The sequence below is a fragment of the Entelurus aequoreus genome, linkage group LG01 (assembly GCF_033978785.1).
Source record: "Entelurus aequoreus isolate RoL-2023_Sb linkage group LG01, RoL_Eaeq_v1.1, whole genome shotgun sequence".
NCBI lineage: Eukaryota > Metazoa > Chordata > Actinopteri > Syngnathiformes > Syngnathidae > Entelurus > Entelurus aequoreus.
In genome coordinates, this window is record NC_084731.1 from 101,195,333 (window position 1) to 101,217,286 (window position 21,954).

The 21,954-nt window shown below is 41.1% G+C and overlaps 1 protein-coding gene across 1 annotated transcript; it reads left to right on the top strand.

Annotated features, from left to right (window-relative positions):
* Nucleotides 1-13: 13 nt before the first annotated feature.
* Nucleotides 14-21,934, top strand: LOC133660462 (histone deacetylase 6-like). The gene is made up of 28 exons (XM_062063978.1): nt 14-71; nt 358-451; nt 642-770; nt 844-929; nt 2,257-2,341; nt 2,466-2,506; nt 2,611-2,707; nt 2,784-2,881; nt 2,992-3,096; nt 5,092-5,160; nt 7,025-7,151; nt 7,284-7,349; nt 7,425-7,484; nt 7,596-7,685; nt 11,892-11,998; nt 12,096-12,163; nt 12,245-12,386; nt 16,205-16,333; nt 16,409-16,577; nt 19,398-19,603; nt 19,661-19,853; nt 19,949-20,098; nt 20,163-20,340; nt 20,405-20,763; nt 20,972-21,115; nt 21,230-21,376; nt 21,444-21,572; nt 21,637-21,934. Exons 2-28 carry the CDS (start codon nt 374-376, stop codon nt 21,703-21,705), a joined length of 3,321 nt encoding a protein of 1,106 aa, XP_061919962.1. The 5' UTR covers nt 14-71; nt 358-373; the 3' UTR covers nt 21,706-21,934.
* Nucleotides 21,935-21,954: the final 20 nt, after the last annotated feature.

The window sequence follows — 21,954 nt, forward strand, 5'->3', positions numbered from 1 at the left end:
GACTGTGTTGTGACGTCATCCGGATGCGACGACCCGTACAATTGGCGCTCGGTAGTGTAACTCAACATACTGTAAGTATCTTCATGTTTATTTTTATCTCTACATATGTAAATTAACATGAACGCTTTTGTTTATATGACCTGTTTACAACTGGATGCGGACACAAAGGCTTACTTCTTAGCTGATAATGTAATATTGTGATATTATTTGTATAATTGAATAGTTTGAGGTCGTAATACTGCAGTAATAACACTGTAACAACTATACAGGGTTATGTACCATAGTATTTGAATTTGGCTATCATATAATGCACCAAGCAAACATTGTCTGTCACTAATTAGATGTTCTAACTTCCAGGTAAAGAGGATCAGAAATGTCTTCTGGGACAGATCCCCCAGCAGCAGAAAATGGACTCAAGTCAGTCAGGAGGTCTCCTCGTCTGTCCCCTAAGGTTATTTTATCCACACGTTTTGTCGAAAGACTTGACAGATGAGTGACACATTAACTCGTCAGTCGTGAGCTGATGATTGCACACGTCTCATTAATAATTCAACAATAACACGCATTTCTTCGCCCCTTGTTGGTGGCAATCAGCGAGATCGGCTGATAGCGCAACGACCAATGTGTCCGTGTGCACACAGGCAGGCGAGGTTCCTGGAGACGTGCAGAGGAGAAAAGAAGGCGGCCTGCAGGAGGTGAAGAAGAAAGGGAGGGTGGCAAGGAGCCAGGAAGAGCGAGACGAGGAGCTGCAAGTCCAACTGCAGCAGCTGGTGAACAAAAAAACCTTTTTTTGGTACTAATAACTGAAGAAGAGTAGTATTTTATTTACATGTGTGTTCCTAGGACCTGTCCAGCAGGGCGTCTGCCACCGGGACAGGTCTGGTCTACTCTGAGACCTTCACTCGCCATCAGAACCTGTGGGAGCCCAGGTAAGCTCAGCTGACATACACACGTGTGCTAATGCAGTGTTTCCCATAAACTGCCAAGATACCTGTGGTGGGGGGCGTGGCTATGGGCGTGGTTACCATGACATCATCGAGTAATTTGCATAATTTACTACAATGATTTGATTTTCTCTAAAAAGGCTAAAAAAATGTATACTTACTAATTAATAATAACAGTTTTGTTTTAAACGTCCATCTATCCATCCATCCATCCATTTTACAATATAATTACAACACTTTATGTACATATTTATATACAGATTTGAACAATAAGTTATTCACTGAAATATATTTATTAATTGTGGTTCTTACATAAAATATATCTTATAAAATATAAAAGCTAAAATGTCTCAAAGCTCTGCCCCTTTAATTAGTGCATACTAAATAATTTAACTTTAGCCTACTACTACAACCATATTATTTACCAGCAACATAAAGTGAAACAGAGGCAGAGGTGTCCTGCCACAGTCAGTAACAAATAAACACAAAACAGTAGTGGTGGTAGATAGACACAGAGCTTCATCAAACATTTGATCCACTGAACAAAGAGCTCCAAAAATCTTTAACTTTAGACTGCCATCAGTTTTACTCCCTACACTTAACCATGTGTTTCCTACTGCCTGCAGACTTTGCACCCTTTGTTATATACAAAGGGGCGGCATGGCGTAGTGGGTAGAGCGCCCGTGTCAGAAACCTGAGGGTTGCAGGTTCGCTCCCCACCTCTTACCATGCCGTTGTGTCCTTGGGCAGGACACTTCACCCTTGCCCGGTGCCGCTCACACTGGTGAATGAATGTTGAACGAATGATAGGTGGTGGTCGGAGGGGCCGTAGGCGCAAATTGGCAGCCACGCTTCCGTCAGTCTACCCCAGGGCAGCTGTGGCTACGAAAGTAGCTTACCACCACCAGGTGTGAATGAATGATGGGTTTTTAACATGTAAAGCGACTTTGGGTACTTAGAAAAGCGCTATATAAATCCCAGTTATTATTATTATTATTATTATTATATACACATGTTGTGTTTCTAATATAAATACATTTAATAAAGTCAAATACAAATAAGGCAACAAGAGAAGTATCTTACACTTCTCTTTTGTAAAGTAAATCTGAACAGCCGATATGGGCATCTACATCAACTATATGATTTGCCTGAGAAGCTGGAGAGGACAAAAAAAATGTTTTTAAATTTTTTTTTAAATTTGTGGCGGACGTAATTCTTTCGTGGTGGGCCGTCACAAATAAATGAATGTGTGGGAAACCCTGTAATGAACCTGTGTCATGTGACCCATTAATGACGGCGGACATGTCTTTAGTCACCTGGAGAGTCCAGACAGAGTGACGTCCATCATGGACGAGCTGGACAGGCAGAAATTGTTGTCTCGCTGCGTTCGAGTGCAGGTGAGAGTGTTGGATTGTTGGTTGGCACTTTCTGAGGTTCTAACCGTGTGTGTGTGTGTGTGTGTGTGTGTGTGTGTGTGTGTGTGTGTGTGTGTGTGTGTGTGTGTGTGTGTGTGTGTTCCAGCCCAGAGCAGCCACGGATGAAGAGCTGCTACTCGTGCACATGTGAGTTCACCAAAACATGGAACAACAACAAACATTTAGAATCATGCATTGCCCTGTGTGTGTGTATGTGTGCATGTGTGTATGTGTGTGTGTGTGTCTTACAGGAAAGAATATATTGAGATGATCAAGTCCACTCAGACGATGTCGGAGACAGAACTGCATCATCTTTCTGACAAATATGATTCTGTCTATTTCCATCCCGTAAGGATACACACACGTATACACACATTTTCGCAAACTACAGCACTGTGTGTGTGTGTGTGTGTGTGTCTCACAGGAGACCTTCCCGGTGTCCATACTAGCAGTAGGTTCAGTGCTCCAGCTGGTGGACCAGGTGTTGATGTCCGATCTCAGAAATGGAGTCGCCATCGTCAGGTATGACCAGAAGGCGGTGGTGCGTTCAGGCGCTCTTTCATCCGCACTTAACTTATTAATTTGCTTGTTGTCAAATCTGTTGCGTGTGTGTGTGTGTGTGTGCGCGTCAGGCCTCCGGGACATCACGCTCAGGCTAACGAGTCCAACGGCTTTTGTATTTTCAACAACGTGGCCATTGCTGCCCGTTACGCTCGGATAAAACACAAAGTCAACAGGTGAGGATTATGGAGGTTAATTTGTGTCTTTATTACCAAAGCTTTTTTGGACACCGAATTTATGTTGCTGAATTGTTTTTTTACATCAAATTATGCTGGCAATTTTCTTGAATGAAAATGTGTGTGTTTAAAAATTCAATTTGTAAAAATTCTGTTTTTAAGTTGAAACTGAATTGAAATAATTGTGGAACAATTCAATGTAGCCAAATTCAGTGCAAAAAAAAATTTGGTACAGAAAAATTTGGTGCAAAAAATTCAGTGTGAAAAAAATTCAGTGTTGAAAAAATTCAGTGTGTAAAAATGTATTGTAAAATAAGTCAGTCTATAATAGTTCAGTATATGATTATTCAGTGTAAAAAAAAATCAGAATTTTAGAGAATTGTTAACTGAATTTTTTTTTTTTTTACATCATATATTTCTGACAATTTCAATGGAATAAAACATTGTGTGGTTTGTTCCAATGCAGTATTTCAAATTTCAGCGCAAAAACATTCAGTCTTTTAAAATTCAGTGTAAAAAATTTGGTGCCGGAAAATTCAGTGCAAAAAAAATTGTTTTGAAGTTCAGTGGTAAAAAAATTTGGTGCAGAAAAATTAAGTGTAAAAAAAATGTAGTGCAAAAAAATTATGTGTTTTAAAATGTGCAGGAAAATTCAGTGCAAAAAAACAGTGTTTAAAAATAGTGTTTTAAAATTTAGTGCAAAAAAATTTGGTGCATAAAAATGAAGTGTAAAAAAAATTTGTTGCAAAAAAATTCAGTGCAAAAAAAATCTAGTGTAAAAAATTCCCTGCAAAAAAGTTTGGTGCAGAACAATTAAGTGTAAAAAAAACAGTGTTTTAAAATTCAGTGTAAAAAAAATTGGTGCAGAAAAATTAACTGAAAACAAATTCTGTGTTTTCAAATCCAGTGTAAAATGAGTGCAGAAAAAATCAGTGTGAAAAATTCAGTGCAAAAAAATTGAGTGCAGAAAAATTCAGTGTAAAAAAATACTGTAAAATAAAACAGTGTATAATAATTCAATGTAAAGAAATTCAGTGCAGAAATATTAGTTCCTACAAAAGTCACCTCATTGGCTGGTTCTGAGACAGGATTATGGCGGGTTAATGTTTGTCTTTATTACCAAAGGTTTTTTTTGGACACTGAATTTATGTAACTGCATTTTAGCGTTGAACTGATTTTTTTTCTCATCACATAATGCTGACTTTCATTGAATACAAAATGGTGTGTTTAATAATTCAGTTTGTTAAAATGCAGTGTTTTAAATTGCAGGGCTAAAACATTCAGTGTTTTAAAGTTTAGTGCAAAAAAAAATCAGTGTTTAAAAATACAGTGTATTAAAATTTATTGTAAAAACAAATAGGTGCAGAAAAATACAGTGTAAAAAAAATTCAGTGTAAAAAAAATGGTGCAGAAAAATTCAATGTAAAAAAAAAATAGTGTAAAATAACACGCTGTATAATAATTCCGTATATAATAATTACATGTAATGTTGGTACAACACTCACGTCATTGATTGGTTCTGCGACAGAATTATGGGGGTTAATATTTGTCTTTATTACCAAAGATTTGTTTGGATGCTGAATTTTAGCATTGAAGCATTGAAAACTGTTTTTTTTTTTTACATCATATAATGCTGACAATTCCATTGAATACAAAAGTGTGAGCAACATTTGTGTGTTTAATAATTGAGTTTGTTAAAATTTGGTGCAGAAAAATTCAGTGTATAAATATTATATTCACTGAATTTTTTTGCACTGAAATTTTGGTTCAACCAACAGAATTGTTAAACAGAATTTTGATCACAAATGTTTATTCAATGAAATTTTCAGCATAATTTGTTGTAAAACAAAGTCAGTTTAGAAAATTCAAACGCGAAAAGTTCAGTTACATAAAAATGCTTTTGCGATAAAGACACAAATTAACCTCCATATTTGTGTAGTATGTGCTCAATACTGAAGTAGTGTGTGTGTCTGTGTGTGTGTCTGTGTGTGTCAGGGTGTTGATAGTAGACTGGGACGTTCATCATGGTCAAGGTGTCCAGTATGTTTTCCAGGACGACCCCACGTGAGTCCTCGCCAATAAACTCTTAAATACCCAAAGTTTGTACCTCTTAAACTGTGTGTGTGTTTTCTTGTTTTTCTACCCTTCTTGAGACATCAACAAGGAAAAGTAGCTTCCATATGAGGAGGTGTGAACAAGTTAGGACATAAATCATGGTCCCAATACGGAAAACCATTGCATCTAATTGAGAATGTCTCATTTGCACCCCTGGTGGTGAAATCTATCAAAATAAGGATGGTCCCAAAAAGGAGGGATTTTTCAAATTGACTGTATGTCGCTTTTAAAAGTGCTCCCCCTCTAGTCAACATATGAAATAACAAATGTGTGTGAAAATATGAAGTGCTCCCCCTCTGGCCCACATATGTAATAACAAGTGTGTGTAAATAAATAAATGATAAATGGGTTATACTTGTATAGCGCTTTTCTACCTTCAAGGTACTCAAAGCGCTTTGACAGTATTTCCACATTTACCCATTCACACACACATTCACATTCACACACTGATGGCGGGAGCTGCCAAGAAATTGAAAGGCACCCCTTTTGCCAAAATTTAAAAAAAATAAATAAATATGTGTGTAGAGACGTTCTGTAATAACTGGAAGTAAATAATGAAGATTAAAAAACAATTACAAACAAAAATTAACTAAAAGCAGTCTTTTTCTCACAGTGTCTCTGCTTTTTTCTTTTAAAATTGGGATGTTGCAATATTTTCTCGTAAAAGTATTACTTTTTTATGTAAAATTATTACTTTTTAATGCATTTGTCATATAAAATGCTGACTTTCATCACAATATTGCCAATTTTTTTGTTCTTGTAATATAGTGACATTTTTGGAGTAAATTACCTCCCTGCTTGGCACTCAGCATCAAGGGTTGGAGTTGGGGGTTAAATCACCAAAATGATTCCCGGGCGCGGCGCCGCTGCTGCCCACTGCTCCCCAAGGGGATGGGTCAAATGCAGAGGACAAATTTCACCACATCTAGTGTGTGTGTGACAATCATTGGTACTTTAATCTTTAATCTTAATCTTAAAATTATGACATTTGTCATCATTTCGCCAAGTAAAATTTCCGGTTATTATTATAATATCGCCAACATTTTAAAGTTGTCTTATAAAATTGTGACTTGTCAAGTAAAATTACGATTCTTTTCATAAAATTGGCAACAATTTAAGCTTTTCTTGTAAAGTTGCGACTGTTATTGAGTAAAATTCCAACTTTTATCATAATATTGCACCAATGTTCAGTTTTTCTTGTAAAATTTTGACTTGCGTTTAGTAAAATTACGACTTATTATAATACTGCCAAAATTCGAAGTTTTACTTGTGAAATTGTGACCTTTTTCTTGTGAAATTCCAACTCATTTTTCACAAGCTTTTTAGGGCCCGCTTGGCCCATTGTCAAAACAATCCCAACGGGAGTCCTTTTGCAATGGGACGAAAGGACCTATTGAAATTGCAAGGTTTTATTATTATTATTATTACTATTATTCCGCCGCCACATTAAACTCTAATTTGACCCACTTAACATGCTTCAAAACTCACCATATTTGACACACACACCAGGACCTGCGAAAATTGCCATCTAATAAAAAAACCAAACCCTAAAACTCAAAATTGTGTCTAGTTTATATTTGCATTTTATGTATATATTATTAATGTTGTAAATACACATCTTTATATATCTAGAAAGGGTGGTCCTAAAGAGGTAGGCATTTTTTGGAGGTCTCAAGAAGGTAACAAATACTAGAATGTGTGTGTGCGTGTGTGTGTGTGTGTGTGTGTGTGTGTGTGTGTGTGTGTGTGTGTGTGTGTGTGTGTGTGGGTGTGGGTGTGGGTGTGTGTGTGGGTGTGGGTGTGGGTGTGTCAGCGTGTTGTATGTGAGCATGCACAGGTTCGAGCAGGGTGCCTTCTGGCCTCACCTTCCCAATTCGGACGGCAGTTTTGTGGGCGGCGGCCCCGGCAAAGGGAAAAACATCAACCTGGCCTGGAACACAGTCAGTCCTGTCAATCATCCAGTAGCCCCTCCTCCAAGTTGCATGCTTACTTCCTCCTTTTCTCGACATTCACCAGCTTTACAACCAAAATAAGAGTGTGTTCAGTTTTTTTTGTGCTCGCTTTTTTTTCAGACCGGAATAAGCGACGCCGACTACGTGTGCGCCTTCCAGCGTCTGCTGCTTCCCGTCGCCTACGAGGTAACGCGCACGGCGACCTTTGACCTCACACCTTTTGGTAAAAATCTTGTTTTGCTTTCTTTTTGTTGTGTTTAGTTTCAGCCGGAGCTGGTTCTGGTCTGCGCCGGTTTTGACGCCGCACTCGGGGATCCGAAGGTATGACGCGGCAGATTTGTTCTGGCGCAACAAAGAAACACTTTTGTTTCTGATGCTGCACTCCTACTTCTCGTGACAATAAGCTCCGCCCATGTGTGTGTTTGTGGTCAGGGCCAGATGTGTGTGAGTCCGCAGCGTTTCCACACGCTGACGCACATGTTGATGTCTTTAGCGGAAGGCCGAGTCATCCTCACTCTGGAGGTAAAACATTGACGACAAGGAGACATACAACTACAGCCTTGCTACGTGATAGCCTGCTAAAATTAGCGTGCTAACTTTTTTCGTAAATTTTGCCTTTATACAACTTAGAGTCATATATTGTAACCTTGCTACGTTTTTTTGCTAGGTTTGCAACCGCCTACCCCAGAGTCATATAACTTGGTACGTGACACATGCTAAAAAATGTTTTGCCAATTTTGCCGTTATACAGCTTAGAGTCATATAACTTTTCACTTTATACATGCTATGTGTTAGCATGCTGATATTGCCGTGCTAACTTTTTAAGCCAATTTTGCCGCCAAACTTTGCAGAGTCATAGGACTTGGTTCGTGACAAATGCTAACCGTTAGCATGCTAACTTTTTTCACCATTTTCACTGTTACAAAACTTAGAGTCAAATAATGTAACCTAGCTATGATTTTTGTTAGGTTTGCAACCGCATACTCCAGAGTCATAAACCTTGGTACTTGACTTATGCTAACTGTTAGCATGCTAATATAAGCACGTTAACTTATTTCGTAAATTTTGCCTTTATGCAACTTAGAGTCATATATTGTAACCTTGCTACATTTTTTTGCTAGGTTTGCAACCGCATACCCCAGAGTCACATAACTTGGTACGTGACACATGCTAAATTTTTTCCGCCAATTTTGCCGTTATACAGCCTAGAGTCATATAACTTTGTACTTTATGCATGCTATGTGTTAGCATGCTAATATTAGCTTGCTAACTTTTTAAGCCAATTTTGCTGCCCTACATCTCAGAGTCATAGAACTTGGTACGTGACAAATGCTAACCGTTAGCATGCTAACTTTTTTCACCATTTTCGCTGTTACACAACTTAGAGTCAAATAATGTAACCTAGCTACGATTTTTGTTAAGTTTGCAACCGCAAACAGAGTCATATAACTTGTTACGTGACACATGCTTACTGATTTATGCAAACCTTTTTTTTGACAAATTTGCTGTTATACAACTTAGAGTGATATTATTTAACCTAGCTACATTTTTAGCTAGGTTTGCAACTGCAAACCTCAAAGTCATATTACTGATTTATGCTAACTGTTATCATGCTAATATTAGCTGGCTAGCTTTTTAAGCCAATTTTGCAGCTGTACACCTCAGAGTCATATCATTTGGTATGTGACACATGCTAACTCTTAGCATGCTAACTCTTTTTTGCCAATTTTGTCGTTATATAACTTAGATTCATATAATGTAACCTAGCTACGTTTTTTGCTAGGTTTGTAACTGCATAACCAAAAGTCATATTACTGATTTATGCTAACTGTTAGCATACTAATATTAGCGTGCTAATATTTTAAGCCAGTTTTGCTGTCATTCACCTCAGAGTCATATAATTTGGTACGTGACACATGCTAAGTGTTAGCATGGTAATATTAGCCTGCCAATTTTGCCGCCGTCCACCCCAGTCATATAGCTTGGCACGTGACATATGCTAACTGTTAACATGCTTACATTAGCATGCTAACCTTTTTAGCCGATTTTTGCCGTGTTACACCTTTGAGTCATGTAACTTGGTATTTGACACATGCAAAGTGTTAGCAAGCTATTGTTAGCATGAGTCATGTACCAAGTTATATGACTATGGGTTTTATTGTTTAGAATGATTATCAAGATTCTTCTGACAAATGCTAACCGTTAGCATGCTAACTTTTTTCACCATTTTCGCTGTTACACAACTTAGAGTCAAATAATGTAACCTAGCTACGATTTTTGTTAAGTTTGCAACCGCAAACAGAGTCATATAATTTGTTACGTGACACATGCTTACTGATTTATGCAAACCTTTTTTTTGACAAATTTGCTGTTATACAACTTAGAGTGATATTATTTAACTTAGCTACATTTTTAGCTAGGTTTGCAACTGCAAACCTCAAAGTCATATTACTGATTTATGCTAACTGTTATCATGCTAATATTAGCTGGCTAGCTTTTTAAGCCAATTTTGCCGCTGTACACCTCAGAGTCATATCATTTGGTATGTGACACATGCTAACTCTTAGCATGCTAACTTTTTTTTTGCCAATTTTGTCGTTATATAACTTAGATTCATATAATGTAACCTAGCTACGTTTTTTGCTAGGTTTGTAACTGCATAACCAAAAGTCATATTACTGATTTATGCTAACTGTTAGCATACTAATATTAGCGTGCTAATATTTTAAGCCAATTTTGCGGCCATACACCTCAGAGTCATATAATTTGGTACGTGACACATGCTAAGTGTTAGCATGGTAATATTAGCGTGCCAATTTTGCCGCATGTACCTTGGCACGTGACATATGCTAACTGTTAACATGCTTACATTAGCATGCTAACCTTTTTAGCCGATTTTTGCCGTGTTACACCTTTGAGTCATGTAACTTGGTATTTGACACATGCAAAGTGTTAGCAAGCTATTGTAGCTTAGAGTCATGTACCAAGTTATATGACTATGGGTTTTATTGTTTAGAATGATTATCAAGATTCTTCTTCTTTGTACTTTGTAAACACTTTTGAGTTTGAACAGTTTATTGAACTGTATCTAACTATTATTTTGTTTGACTTCTTTGCGTAATCCATTCCATAATTTATTTCCACATATTGATGTACTAAAGGTTTTAGGTGTTCGTGCATACGATTGTTTTGAATTAAATTTTTCTCTGTTTTTTGTTGAGAATAATTCATAAGTAGCAGTTTATAGTTTGCTTGGGAAAATTGGTTCAAAAAGTTAGCACGCTAACAGATAGCATATGTAACATACCAAGTTATATGACTCATAGGTGTATGGTGGAAAGATTTATGTAAAAGGTGAACACGCTAATATTAGTATGCTAGAATGCAAACAGTGAGCATGGTTCCCGCACCAAGTTATTTGACTTCGAGGTGTATACGGTAGTCAAAATTGTCTAAAAGAGTTAGCATGCTAATAATTGTTTGCTAGCATGCGAACAGTTAGAATATGTAACATGCCAAATTATATTAATCTGAGGTGTACGGTCGCCAACATTTTCTAAAAAAGTTAGCACGCTAATAATCGTATGCTGACATGGTAACGTTAGCATGCGAGCAGTTAGCATGCGAGCAGTTAGCATATGTAACATACCAAGTCACTATGACTCTGAGGTATACGGCGCCAAACTTGGCCAAAAACGTTAGCATGTGTACTAAATCATATGAATCTGAGGTGTACGGTGGCAAAATTGTCTAAAAAAAAAGAAAGATGTTAATAATGATTGTATGCTAGCATGCTAGCATGTTAACATATGTAACATACCAAGTTTATATGACTCTGAGGTATACAGCGCCACACTTGGCCAAAAACGTTAGCATGTTTCAAGTACTAAATCATATGAATCTGAGGTGTATGGCGCAAAAATTGTCTAAAAAAAAGTTAGCAGGCTAAGGCTTGTATGCTAGCACGCTAACGTTAGCATGCAAGCAGTTAGCATATGTAACATACCAAGTTGATATGACTCTGAGGTGTACGGCGGCAAACTTGGGCCAAAAAAGTTGGCATGCTAACAGCTAGCATGTGTCAAGTACTAAGTTGTATGACTCTGAGGTGTACGGTGGCAAAATTGTCTAAAAAAGTTAGCACGCTAATCATTTTATGCTAGCATGCTAACATTAACATGCAAGCAGTTAGCGTATGTAACATACCAAGTCAATATGACTCTAAGGTATATGGCGGCAAAGTTGGCATGCTAACAGTTAGCATGTGTCAAATACTAAGTTTTATGACTCTGAGGTGTATGGTGGCAAAATTGTCTAAAAAAAAGTTAGCATGCTAATGATTTTATGCTAGCATGCTAACGTTAGCATGTGAGCAGTTAGCATATGTACCATAGAATAGAAAGTACGTTATTGATCCCTGGGGGAAATTCAGAACCACAGTTCGCTCACAATAAACAATAAATACTTAGGTATTGTTTACAAGTGAATAATATAAATACAGTCTATTATACAGCATTATTCACATGTGAATAATATAAATACAGTCTATTATACAGCATGCCAAGTTAATATGACTCTGAGGTATATAGCGACAAACTTGGCCCAAAAAGTTGGCATGCTAACAGTTAGCATGCGTCAACTACTCTAAGGTGTACGGCTGCGAAGTTAGCTAAAAAAAAAGTTAGCAAGACGCGTCAATCTTTCACTGATGTCAAAGTATGTGTTCAGGGAGGTTACAACCTGCAGGCCACAGCAGAGGGCGTCACCGCCTGTGTTCAAGCTCTTGTGGGAGGAGCCTGTGCCCCAATGACGCCACTTGCCGCCCCATCCGACAGGTACCTGTACCACCAAGAGGCGAACTGGCTATGCTAATCACATGACTCGCGGCGTGAAGACGATTGTTACAAGCTAATCTAACGTTCTCTGTGTCAGCGCGCTAAAGTCCATCTCTGAGACCATCTCAGCTCTGTATCCATACTGGACCTCCCTGCAAGTACTGGGTATACACACACACACACTATCAACAACACCCGACACAGTGTGCACAATTGTTCAACTTCATTCATATTGTTTATCTGTAGAGGGGGAGGGACTTGCTGAGGGGCGTGTCAGCAGAGCAGCAGCCAATGTGGGGAAGCCATGGAGTCCCGCCCTGATTGATGTCACGTCAACGGGCCTGGTGTACGACGAGAGGATGATGGAGCATCTCAACATGTGGGACAGGTGTGTGTTTGTGCGTGTGTGTGTGTGTGTGTGTGTGTTCTTGTATTTCTACCCTTCTTGAGACACCAACAAGGAAAAGTAGCTTCCATATGAGGAGGTGTGAACAAGTTAGGACATAAATCATGGTCCCAGTACAGAAAACCATTGCATCTAATTGAGAATGTTTCATTTGCACCCCTGGTGGTGAAATCTATCAAGATGAGGGTGGTCCCAAAAAGGAGGGATTGTTCAAATTGACTGTGTGTCGCTTTTAAAAGTGCTCCCCCTCTGGCCAACATATTAAATAACAAGTGTGTGAAAATATTGGAAGTGCTCCCCCTCTGGCCAACATATGTAATAACAAGTGTGTGTAAGGAATTGAAATGAGCCCCCTTTGGCCAAAATGAATATAAAAAAATAAAATAAATATGTATATAGAGACATACTATAATAACTTGAAGTAAATAATGAATATTAAAAACCAATTACAAACAAAAAATTCCCCCCCAAAAATGAACTAAAAGCAGTCTTTTTCTCACAATGTGTCGACTTTTTTCTTATAAAATTGGGAACAATTTCTCATATTCTTTCTGTTTCTGTAACGTTGCAATATTTTCTCGTAAAATTATTATGTAAAATGGTAAATTTTTTATTCAAAATGGTGACATTTGTCATATAAAATTCTGACTTATCACATTATTGCCAGTTTTTTTTTTGTTCTTGCAGAATAGTGAAATTTTTTAAGTAAAATTATGACTTTTGTCATCATTTTGCCGAGTAATATTCCTATTTTTATTAAAATATTGACAAAATTTTAAAGTTTTCTTATAAAATTGTGACTTGTCAAGTAAAATTGCGACTCTTTTCATAAAATTGCCCAAATTTGAAGCTTTTCTTGTAAAATTGCGACTGTTACTGAGTAAAATTACAACTTTTATCATAATATTATACAAATGTTCAGTTTTTCTTGTAAAATTTTGACTGGCGTTGGGAAAAATGACGACTTTTATCATAATACTGCCAAAATTCTATGTTTTTCTTGTGAAATTCCAACTCATTTTTCACAACAAGCTTTTTTATATTTGCATAGTACAAACCCCGTTTCCATGAGTTGGGAAATTGTGTTAGATGTAAATATAAACGGAATACAATGATTTGCAAATCCTTTTCAACCCATATTCAATTGAATTCACTACAAAGACAAGATATTTGATGTTCAAACTCATAAACTTTATTTTTTTTTTGCAAATAATAATTAACTTAGAATTTCATGGCTGCAACACGTGCCAAAGTAGTTGGGAAAGGGCATGTTCACCACTGTGTTACATGGCCTTTCCTTTTAACAACACTCAGTAAACGTTTGGGAACTGAGGAGACACATTTTTTAAGCTTCTCAGGTGGAATTCTTTCCCATTCTTGCTTGATGTACAGCTTAAGTTGTTCAACAGTCCGGGGGTCTCCGTCGTGGTATTTTAGGCTTCATAATGCGCCACACATTTTCAATGGGAGACAGGTCTGGACTAAAGGCAGGCCAGTCTAGTACCCGCACTCTTTTACTATGAAGCCACGTTGATGTAACACATGGCTTGGCATTGTCTTGCTGAAATAAGCAGGGGCGTCCATGGTAACGTTGCTTGGATGGCAACATATGTTGCTCCAAAACCTGTATGTACCTTTCAGCATTAATGGCGCCTTCACAGAGCTCAGGCCCAGCGAAGCCGACGGCGTTTCTGGGTGTTGTTGATAAACGGTTTTCGCCTTGCATAGGAGAGTTTTAACTTGCACTTACAGATGTAGCGACCAACTGTAGTTACTGACAGTGGGTTTCTGAAGTGTTCCCGAGCCCATGTGGTGATATCCTTTACACACTGATGTCTTTTGTTGATGCAGTACAGCCTGAGGGATCAAAGGTCACGGGCTTAGCTGCTTACGTGCAGTGATTTCTCCAGATTCTCTGAACCCTTTGATGATATTACGGACCGTAAATGGTGAAATCCCTAAATTCCTTGCAATAGCTGGTTGAGAAAGGTTTTTCTTAAACTGTTCAACAATTTGCTCACGCATTTTTTGACAAAGTGGTGACCCTCGCCCCATCCTTGTTTGTGAATTTCATGGAATCTACTTTTATACTCAATCATGGCACCCACCTGTTCCCGATTTGCCTGTTCACCTGTGGGATGTTCCAAATAAGTGTTTGATGAGCATTCCTCAACTTTATCAGTATTTATTGCCACCTTTCCCAACTTCTTTGTCACGTGTTGCTGGCATCAAATTCTAAAGTTAATGATTATTTGCAACAAAAAAAAATGTTTATCAATTTGAACATCAAATATGTTGTCTTTGTAGCATATTCAACTGAATATGGGTTGAAAATGATTTGCAAATCATTGTATTACGTTTATATTTACATCTAACACAATTTCCCAACTCATATGGAAACGGGGTTTGTATGTTTATATTATGAATGTTGTAAATACTCACCTTTATATATCTAGAAAGGGTGGTCCGAAAGAGAAAGGCATTTTTCGGAGGTCTCAAGAAGGTAACAAATACAAGAATGTGTGTGTGTGCGTGTGTGTGCGTGTCACGTAGGGGTGTAACGGTACACAGAAATTTCGGTCCGGTACGTACCTCGGTTTAGAGGGCCCCCGTTCGGTTCATTTTCGGTACAGTAAGAAAACAACAAAATATACATTTTTTGGTTATTTATTTACCAAATTTGTAAACAATGGCTTTATCCTTTTAACATAGGGAACACTATAATAATTCTGCCCACGTTAATCCACATTAAACTGCCTCAAGTTGTTGCTCAGATTAAATAAAATGACAAAACTTTTCTCCTACATATAAAAAGTGCAACATTAAACAGTTTCAAGTCAACTCATCATGCTTAATTTATTACAGCATTTGGGAAGCCTGTAGTTGATTTTTATTATGTAAATGTTATATTTTTATCAACATGTGATAGCAGGGACCCTGCCATTCAAAACTAGGCTGCTACATTACTAATGATTAATGTAACTATAGCTGAAAAAATAGTACAATAGCAATAGGAAAGACTATCAATCCCTGAACACCATGGAGTTCATGTAGGCTTAATGATGCACTTACATTATTATTACTATCAGAGACAGAAACTCTTCATTTAACATAATGTCCTTTTTTGCTGCTTCAATACAGCTCAATCAACACAGAAAAAGGTAAAGTGAAATAACAGACAGACAGGGCTTTGCTGTCCGACACACACACAAACACACACACAACGCACAATGAGCTAACACACACACACACACCGCAAAATGAGCTAACGTTACGCTAAAAGCTAATTAGCCTTCACCACAAGTCAGGACTGCGAGCGAGCTGAGCTGCAGTTTGTTTCTAGAACATCAACGGGCTCATAGTGATGTTACTAGTAGTTGACTGGGAGATGTTTATTTTAAATTGGGGAGAGTCCGCTGCCTGATGCTCACCTGCTAAACACCTATCTGCTAACCCCACCGCAGAAGCACTGACTACATGCGCTCTGAATACGCACTGCTGATTGGCTGTTACCGCTCTGAATACGCACTGCTGATTGGCTGTTGCGCTATGGTTGTAACCAATTAGATGGTTGTGGGGGTGGGACAATGCTGGGTTCTGTGTAGGAGACAGAGGCAGAAAGCAGAGCAGCTTGTTAAGACTTGAGCTTAGGCGGCTACTGAATATGTTTGTGTAGAAACTCGTTCGGTACGCCTCCGAACCGAACCGGAACCCCCATACCGAAACGGTTCAATACAAATACACGTACCGTTACACCCCTAGTGTCACGGCCCTGATACGGTCCTGGTCCCCGTGTGCAGGCACCACCCAGAACAGCCTCAGAGAATCTCCAAGATCTTCTCCAAGCATCAGCAGCTCGGCCTGGTCGACCGCTGTCGGCGCATCGCCGTTCGCCCGGCCACCGAGGAGGAGCTCGCCATGTGTCACGCGTAAGCGGTACCGGCGTCCCATCAGGTCATTGCCAGAGGTCACCGCGGCAACAGCCCTTTCTCCTCTGCGCGCAGTGCGGACCACATCCAGCGAATGAAGTCCACGTCCACGATGAAGGCCCGAGACCTGCACATGCTGGGACAGGAATTCACCTCCATCTACATCAACAACCAGACCTTCCAGTCGGCCCTGCTGGCTGCCGGGAGCTGCTTCAACGCTCTGGACCTCATCCTGACTGGACAGGTACCTCTCAAGCTGGACCCAGGGCCACTCTAACGTTTGCTGTGGTCTGGAACAACATGGCACAGAATAGCAGACAATATTACATACACATAATGCAAATATAAATTAAAAATACACAGAGAACCACGGTTTATGAAATTAGTTAAAATATACCTCCAAACGAGGCATAATGATGCAATATGTACATACAGCTAGCCTAAATAGCATGTTAGCATGGATTAGCTTGCAGTCATGCACTGACCAAATATGCCTGATTAGCACTCCACTCAAGTCAGTAACATCAACAAAGTTCACCTTTGTGCATTCACGCACAGTATAAAAGGTTTGGTGGACAAAATGAAACAAAGAAGGAGTGGCATAAAACACATCTTTCTGTGGCAGTGTCGGAGAAAGTTGTACGTGTAAACAAACTACGGTGAGTTCAAGGACCGCCGAATATAGTAGGACAAAACGGTGCTCGCCAAATACTCTCATCGGTGAAGCATGTTTAATATAAACAGTGGCATTTTTAACAATTAGGAAGGTTTGTCCTCCTACAGAAACCATATTAAAACAAAAATATATATATATTTTTTTCATAATTATTTGTAAAAGCTCCAGGAAGCCAACAGCGTTTGCGTTGCCGACCCCCGACCTAGACCTAGGGCTGGGCAATAAAGCGATATACATCGCGATAGACACATAATCGATATTAATTAAAAAATTAGAATAGTATTTTTTTTTTTTGCGAAGTTGCTAAGCAAGGTTGGTTGCATGAACAAAGGCACTCACTCTCTGGAAGTGGGCGTGACACGCTAACAGCCAATCAGGTAACAGTATCATCTATCAGGTCTGGTTGCGCCATCTTGTTGTCTGGTGGTTGGTTCTTTGCATGGAGTCAGAAGAGAAAGTAAAAATGAAGACATTGTGGATGGAAGAGGAAAAGTCACCTTAAAGGGGAACTGCACTTTTTGGGGAGTCGTTCACAATCATTACAAAAGACATGACGACGGATGGATTTTTTTTTAATGCATTCTAACTTGTAAATAAACGTAAATAAAAGTCCGCTTACAGCTGAGCCAATGGGAAGTACTCTATTCTGCCCATAAAATCCAATAAAAAAGCATCCACAAAGCGCCAACAATACTCCATTTACACGTCGTGACTTGAATATTAACAAGTATTAGTGATATTGTTATTATAAGCGCTAACGCAGACCAACTATTTATAGCGGGGCCGTGATCACGAGCTAGCGTGCCAATGTTGACATCATCGACTGGTGAGCTGCTTCCTGTTCTCTGTGATCATGAAAGTTTATTGTAGATCATAAATCATGCCTCTCACCTGGATAGTAGAAGGATGAGGACGTACTCCGACAAGTTGGTACACTTTGACAGCCAATTTAGACCCGGGAATGTATGTGTATGTTTACATACACATACATTTATATGTATGTGTATGTACAGTATACATACATACTGTATATATGTATATATAAATATATATGTGTATATATATGTATACATATACAGTATATATGTATACATATACATATATATGTATATGTATACATATACATATGTATACAAATGTGCAGTGCACAATATTTAGAAGCGGGGTTTGAAGCATGATACTGATAAAGCTCACCCCCAGGGGGCCCGCCGACCTACTTTTTGAGAAGGATTGATTGATTGAGACTTTTATTAGTAGGTTGCACAGTGAAGTACATATTCCGTACAATTGACCACTAAATGGTAACACCCGAATAAGTTTTTCAACTTGTTTAAGTCGGGGTCCACTTAAATTGATTCATGATACAGATATATACTATCATATATACTATCATCATAATACAGTCATCACACAAGATAATCACATTGAATTATTTACATTATTTACAATCAGGGGTGTGTGAAGATTATTAGCATTTGATTATTAGCAATCCGGGGAGGGTGTTAGTTTAGGGTTGTAGCTGCCTGGAGGTGAACTTTTATTGCGGTTTTGAAGGAGGATAGAGATGCCCTTTCTTTTATATCTGTTGGGAGCGCATTCCACATTGATGTGGCATAGAAAGAGAATGAGTTAAGACCTTTGTTAGTTCGGAATCTGGGTTTAACGTGGTTATGGCGGTCATTTACGTTAAGGAAGTAGTTTGACATGTACTTCGGTATCAGGGAGGTGTAGTGGATTTTATAGACTAGGCTCAGTGCTAGTTGTTTAACCCTGTCCTCCACCTTGAGCCAGCCCACTTTGGAGAAGTGGGTAGGAGTGAGGTGGGACCTGGGGTGGAGGTCTAGAAGTAACCTGACTAGCTTGTTCTGAGATGTTTGGAGTTTAGATTTGAGGGTTTTGGATGTGCTAGGGTACCAGGAGGTGCATGTGTAATCGAAAAAGGGTTGAACGAGAGTTCCCGCCAGAATCCTCATGGTGCTTTTGTTGACCAGAGAGGAGATTCTGTAGAGAAATCTCGTTCGTTGGTTAACCTTTCTGATTACCTTGGTTGCCATTTTATCACAGGAAAGGTTGAGTGTGAGCTGGGGGCTTCAGGAGTCTAATAGCAACAATAACTAAGTTGTATCAAAGACCACAATGGGGCCACAAACACAATCTTGTTCAGGGACACACAAAGTTTAGAGTCCTGGATGGACCACATCCAACACATCACTGTCTTTGGATTTTGGGCTTCAAAGGAAAGTACAAGCTAATTGTGTGTGTGTGTGTGTGTGTGTGTGTGTGTGTGTGTGTGTGTGTGTGTGTGTGTGTGTGTGTGTGTGTGTGTGTGTGTGTGTGTGTGTGTGTGTGTGTGTGTGTGTGTGTGTGTGTGTGTGTGTGTGTGTGCAGGTGAGGAATGGCGTGGCCATCGTGCGTCCTCCAGGTCACCACGCGGAGAAAGACGCGGCGTGCGGTTTTTGTTTCTTCAACACGGCCGCGCTCGCCGCCCGCTACGCTCAGAAGACCTCCCAGCATGCACCTGTGCGCGTGCTGATCCTGGACTGGGACGTCCACCACGGCAACGGCACCCAGCACATGTTCGAGGACGACAGCAGGTGAGGAAGTGGCGCCTCAGGTTTGTGTGGTGGTCATCCTCCACTTCCTGTCCCCAGCGTCCTCTACGTCTCCCTCCATCGCTATGACAACGGCACCTACTTCCCGTCCTCGGAGGACGGCGCTCCCGGCAGGGTGGGCGTGGCCCAGGGGGCGGGCTTCAACGTCAACGTGGCCTGGAGTGGCGGGCGGATGGGCGACTCGGACTACCTCGCCGCCTTCCATCACGTCGTCATGCCCGTGGCCTCGGAGGTGAGCGCGCGCACACACACACACACACACACACACACACACACACACACACACACACACGTGCACAGTGCTGACGGAGAGCTATGTGACCGCAGTTCAACCCCGACCTGGTGCTGGTGTCTGCCGGATTTGACGCCGCGCGGGGCGACCCGCTGGGCGGATACCATGTGACCCCAGAGGGCTACGCCCACCTGACTCACATGCTAATGTCACTCGCCGGGGGTCGTGTCTTGCTCATATTAGAGGTAAGTCGGCCGTCCAGACCTTTGACCCCATGACCTGTGGGAGGAAGTTGACGTGTGTCTTTAGGGCGGCTACAACTTGGCGTCCATCTCCGACTCCATGGCCATGTGTACGAGCGTGCTGCTCGGCGACCCGCCCCCTTCGCTGGCCACGCCCCTGCGCCCGCCTCACCACGGCGCCGTGGCGACCATCAACGAGGTCATCCGGCACCACGCCCCCTACTGGAAGTCGCTAAGGATACGCAGTGAGAACAGAGCGACCACGCCCATACTTGTCATCTTTGTGTTGACGCTGACCTTTCACCTCAGTCCCAGGCTGCGTCCGAGAGGCCGCGCCCTCCCCGAAGACTCGTGGCAAACGCGGCAGTCAGGGCAAAGGCAGGAGGTCCCAACAGGGCGGGCCAGACAAACCACCGCCGCCCCCTGCTGGACTGGAGGGCACAAGCGTGAACACAAATGCGGACTTGTTTACGTTGTCCAATCAGGCGCAGTGCGGACTGGACCAGCTCACGCAGGGATTGGCCAGTTTGGACATCAGTCAGACCTCAGCCACGTCCACCCCAGTGGGCGGGGCTAGGTCCAGCGTCCACGGCAAGGAGGACACGACAGCAGAGTCAACTCTAGCGTCTCCTGGGCGGAGCCAATCGGCAGAGAGCTCGCACCCTCAAGTGAGTTCCAAAGTGACTGTTTAACATGTTTCAAAACCCACAAATTGTAGGTTTAAATGCTAAAATGCTAGCATAAAACGTAAGGAGGCTACCGTTAGCATGATGACATAATAAAAGTCAACGTGCTTCTAATATAGCTCAAGTATCAAAATATATGATTTTTAGGTGTAAATACATCCATCAAAGTTGTCTCCATGACCCTGCTCAGGTTGACGCTGCGGCACTGGCGGAGGTTGCACCGGGAGACGCCGCCACTCCAGGGGAGGGGGCGGAGCCAGAGCCGGAGGGAGCGTGTGGTTGGTCCAAACCTCCAGGAACTCTGGAGCTGACGTGTGGAGCCGAGATGGGCGGAGTCAGAACTTTGTTACCCACTTTTTTATTTTGTGCAGCAGCTGATGTGAACTTGTAACGTGTGTGTGTGTGTGTGTGTGTGTGCGTGCGTGCGTGTGTGTGTGTGCGCACGTAGGCAACCATGTACGTGGTCGACCCCCTCCCCTGGTGTCCTCACCTGGAAGCCGTCAAGCCCCTCCCACCCTCAGGCATCAACGTCTTCCTGCCCTGTCACGACTGCGGTTCAGAGGCGGAGAACTGGATCTGTCTCACCTGCTACCAGGTGAGGCCCCGCCCCCACACACACCCTCGACACCGGTAAACGTCTTTGCACCTTTCCCCCGCGTCAGGTGGCGTGCGGGCGCTACGTGAAGGAGCACATGTTGACGCACGGCGTGACGCGGCAGCATCCTGTGGTGCTGAGCTTCTGCGACCTCTCCGTGTGGTGTTACGTGTGCGAGGCCTACGTGCACAACCAGGTGACGTCATCACACACACGCACACACACACACACTCACTGTTCGAACTCATTTGTGCGTCCAGGTCGTGTTCGACGCCAAGAACGCCGCCCACTCCGCCAAGTTTGGAGAGGAGATCCCGCCCTGGAGTTAGGAGAGGGGGGCGGAGCTGAAAGTGTGTTGCTATGGTTACATGCTGTTGTTGACCAACCGGAAGCCACGCCCCCTCTGACCTCAAACCTTTCTTTTTATCATGATTGTGTTTTTTGCTAGACATTGCAGAGGCCTGTTTGTTGTGCAATAATGTTTGTGAACGATATTAAAACGTCACGATGGTTATTATTTCTTCCGGCGTCATAACAGGAAGTGACGTCATGGCGTCTTCTCTGATATAAAAACATAA